General features: G+C 55.3%; 1 protein-coding gene across 1 annotated transcript, besides 1 other annotated feature; it reads right to left on the minus strand.

Moving 5' to 3' along the window:
- Positions 1 to 4,156: a sequence feature (areas not merged during assembly with more than two copies in the genome that could not be assigned to a particular haplotype).
- Positions 1,864 to 3,681, minus strand: Tc00.1047053507707.20 (hypothetical protein, conserved; the record flags this gene model as incomplete). The annotated part of the gene is made up of 1 exon (XM_798176.1): positions 1,864 to 3,681. One exon carries the CDS (start codon positions 3,679 to 3,681, stop codon positions 1,864 to 1,866), a length of 1,818 nt encoding a protein of 605 aa, XP_803269.1.

The following is a 4,156-nucleotide window of genomic DNA, read 5'->3' on the forward strand; positions in this document are numbered from 1 at the left end:
GATGCCCCGTGAGCATCCACTGCCGCCAAGAAGCCCCAAGACGCTTATTGCCCAAATAACCCGCACAGCCGGCCACGAGAAGATCGTGCTCGCTGCTCCTTCCCGGTCAGCGGCTGGGTAGAATTTGCCAACGCGCCCGTCTCGTACATAGTCCTGTGCAAAAATGAACGCGGCCCCATCATGAAAATGCTAGGGCGCGCCGCCCAAAAGTCATCGTGCGCAGGGCGTCGCTGAAATTCAACACCACCGACGACGGCGCACCAAGATCACCGCCCATCCCGACCCATCCCATGGGGCTCGCGAGCGCCTCCTGAACATGTGTGGATTCCTATCCCCAGTCGCCGGGCTCCTGCGCAGCAGCAGCTCCAGAGCCTGCAAGCCCCACTCTGGGAACGAGAGACCCATTTAGCCGCGTCGTGAATGCGGAACCCGGGGCTTCCCCCCATCCCCCGACAATTCCCGGCTCGGCACGTCGTTGGCGGAGCCCTGGGCAAGTGGAGGAACGCATGCATTCGGGGGCTCACGGCCACCACCATCGTCCCCGCCGCCGTTGCAAAAACGAGGATGCTAGGAGTTTCCCACGGGACAAGGCGACGCTTGGACACCAGGGAGTTGCCACCCCGCGGTTGGGAGGTGAACTCGGGCGGCGCTGGCTTCTCCAAGCCTCTCCCTCGTCAACGGTCGCGTCTCCTTTTCCCAAAAGTCCTGCACTTCTCGCGGAAGGGCCCTCCGCGAGGGTCACACGGAGTCCCTCTTCTCCTGAGCCGCCAGCTGCGCATTGAAAAGAGCGCAAAGATGCTGGTGGTCCCCGGTGGCCTGGACATAGTCGTGCCGAAAATTCAGATTTTTGGTGGTTAGTATGCCCTGCCCCCGTCCAATCGCCCCCGCCGCGTTCATGCGTGGTGAGAGATGACTCGCCAAAAGCTGTGGCCAGCCCGGAGTGTGCATGCCCGCCGCGTTTCCGCACACCGCAAGATCCCACCAAGACGTCCAGCCAGCACGGTCCGATGGGATGAGACCGGCCACGGCAATCAAAGCCGAGGGCTCACGTTGGGTCTCGCAACCGCCGGATAATTGCCTGAAGATGATCACTCGAATGGAACTACGTCGGCCGAATTGCTCCAGAAAACTTCAGCCAGGGCCTGCCCGCTCGCCGAATGTGCAGGGAAGGGCCGCCATCCTTCAAAAACAACAAACGCCCGCCGCCCTGCCCTCGAAAAAAAATTCAATCAATAGATTGAAAAAAAGAAGGTTTATATATGAGTTTCCCACGCATTTATTTGGCACCATCTGGGCCCGCACTCCTTCCACAAGCCTCGTGCAACGAAATACGCCGCTCTTTCCACATCAACAGCCAATAAGGCCAAGTGAATAAAAAACAGGATCTCAAAACAAACAAATACCCAAAAACGTTAAAACTCTCCTCACTGCGCACCAAACCAAAAGTGGAATGCAACAGCGAGTGAGTGGGCAAATATATGCTCGCAACGGCCTCGTGTGCCATCGCTTTGCCCACAGCCGCCACATTCAATGCAGTAAGCAGACAGAGTCCCCGCCTTTATCGCGACGACCAACAGATGCAGGGCGTAGTTATTTCTTACGATATTTCATTCACATGAGTTTTCTTCTCTTAAGCCATGTCAATTGTAGAGCGTCTTCACCGGCGGTACGGCGCGGCCGTCGCACTGATGGCAGTGGCAGCGGTGGTAAGGGGCAAGAATCCCTGACCACAGAAGCCCATACACACCAGCGCACGCACACACACAGGTACCAATAGGTATTTTTAAAAAGCTTATATATATAATTAAATACAATGAGTGGAGGGCGGGCGGCACCGTCCACGGAAAGCGGCCAGAATCGCCGCTATGACTGCAGATGATCCTCCTCAGTAGCCTGGTCACCAGACCCCATTCCGATCATATCATTCCCGTCTTGGAGAGAGCCCGGTGTCTCCCGCCCATCCAGCCTTGCCCGAGTGAAGCGCGAAAACCGCCAGTGTACAAACACGGCGGCGAGTGTGGCGACCACGTTCACAGCCAGTAAAATAAACATCTGGCTTCGCACACAACTGGGGTAGTTGCATGAGGGGAACTCACCGCGCCTGCGCGCCTCCGCATCGTACATCTCCCCGAACATGAAGCGGTTCAGCGCTATTGTCGCGACCGCACCGGACGTGAAACAAAAGTTATAATGCTTGCCAATATCCTCAGAGTACATCATCCGTAAAGCAATCACACTCATACCCCAGCCAACGCCGTTGCCCATGCCTCCAAGCAAAAACGGCGGCAGCAGCGCACTCCCCGGTAGCACGGCAAAAAAGAGGCAAGCCGCCACCAACAGCAGAGGACCAATGGGAAGTGCAATGGTCGTCAGTGTCTTCGTCTTTCCCTCGCGCTGCAACGCAAACAACTTCATGTCGAGATACCCCACGGCCATGCGTCCAACAGCACTGCCCACAGAAGTGATGGCGACGTACAGCGTCAGCGTTCGGGTGTCAAAATTGCCGTTGTTCATGCTGCGATAGATCTGAGCGGCGTTCATCTGCATCACCGGGCTGGTACCAAACGTGCCGAAGCAAGCGAGCCACACCGCCCACAAGTCAATGGTGAGCAGGTGGGACCAGAAGGAACCACTGTACTGCGGCGCTGGCACGGCCACCCCATTCGCGCCAAGGTTGTTTTCTTCAGTCACAGCACCCTCAGATGCGGTTTCGCCTGTCCTCTCATGCATCGGCTCCGTGGTCGTCTTCCCGATCCCGATGCCCTCCATGTGCGTGGAACACACGGGCGTGTAGCGGCCCAGAAACTGGAACGGCATCGCAATTACGGAAAAAGATGCCATCAACAGTACCGCTACGATCGAGATCGTCAAGTAGCCCGCGCGGGAAGTATTCACGTACGCCGTGGTGATCGACTGTGTGGTGGAAAAGAACAGCGTAACAAAGACAATTGCAAAACCGATCCGCAGACGCCGCGTGGGGGCATGCTGGCTCATGTACAGTTCAAGCGTTTTTCCCCGCTCCGCGGCCTCCTCACTGCTCAGACGCTTTTTTGTCCACGAGCACGGAAAGTACATCGGCAACCGCGTGAAGTACGTGCCGATGAGAGAGCACAGCAGAATCATCACCCCAACAAAGTACGCGTAGCCGGAGTAGTTGTTCTCCTCAGGTTGATCAGAGTCCGCCGCCTTAAACCAGCCGTTGAAATACGCCATCAGCACTGCGGTTCCAAGTCCACTGAACGTCTTCACGATCAGTACAACATAGCCGCGCTCCAAGGGAATCTGCAGCATCAGCGACATGACAGAAGAAACATCCATCATCGGAAGGCCAAGGCAGGTAATTCCCTGGTAAAGGGCAAAGAGCGCCACGCTCGATGTGGTAATTGTACCGTCAAATGTCATCCCAAACAGAACAAAGCCCAGGCATCCAAAGAGACCCCCAACCGGAAGCAGGACTGTGGGACCCACGTAGTCAAACAGCACTCCGGCATGGAACCCGCAGTTGCTCACGCAATCTCCGACCGTGCTGATTGTCGTGATGTCGCTTTGCGAATACCCGTACTTATTCCTCAGATGATCCGTAAAGATGCTGAAACCGTAATTGGACGAAGTGCCAAGCGCGAGATAGACGCCGGCCATCAGCATCCGCATGCGGAACAGATCGTCTACCAATTTTACCATTGCTTCTTACCTTGGTGTCATACAAAAAGCAAGGAGGGTATATAATCGGAAGAGCCAAAAAAGCAAACGCACACGCCACTGAAAACAGAAATTGTTGTGCCGTCATGCTGTAAGGGCCAACCATGACCGCTTCTCGTGCAACGGAGCACACGCATTTGTCACTGAGAGTTAGGGGAAAACGGACACATCTCTTTTCACGCCGATACAATCACTGAGGCTCGAACATGTCGGACGACCTCCCCGTGGCTGGGTGCCGCACCGCGTGTCCAAATCGTCACATTTTAAATTTTTGCGCTCCATCCTCAGCAAGCAAGAGAAGGAATGAAGACTCGCACACACAATTACAGCAAGCAAACAAACAAAATTGATCACAAAAACGCACAAACATCGTTCATAAAAGTGAAGCAAAGATATCCTTTGACAAAACACACATCCACTTAGGCTATAACCCTCGTGGAGGCCTTGCCCCTTCTTC

This window comes from Trypanosoma cruzi, genomic scaffold (assembly GCF_000209065.1).
Source record: "Trypanosoma cruzi strain CL Brener 1047053516361 genomic scaffold, whole genome shotgun sequence".
Lineage (NCBI taxonomy): Eukaryota > Euglenozoa > Kinetoplastea > Trypanosomatida > Trypanosomatidae > Trypanosoma > Trypanosoma cruzi.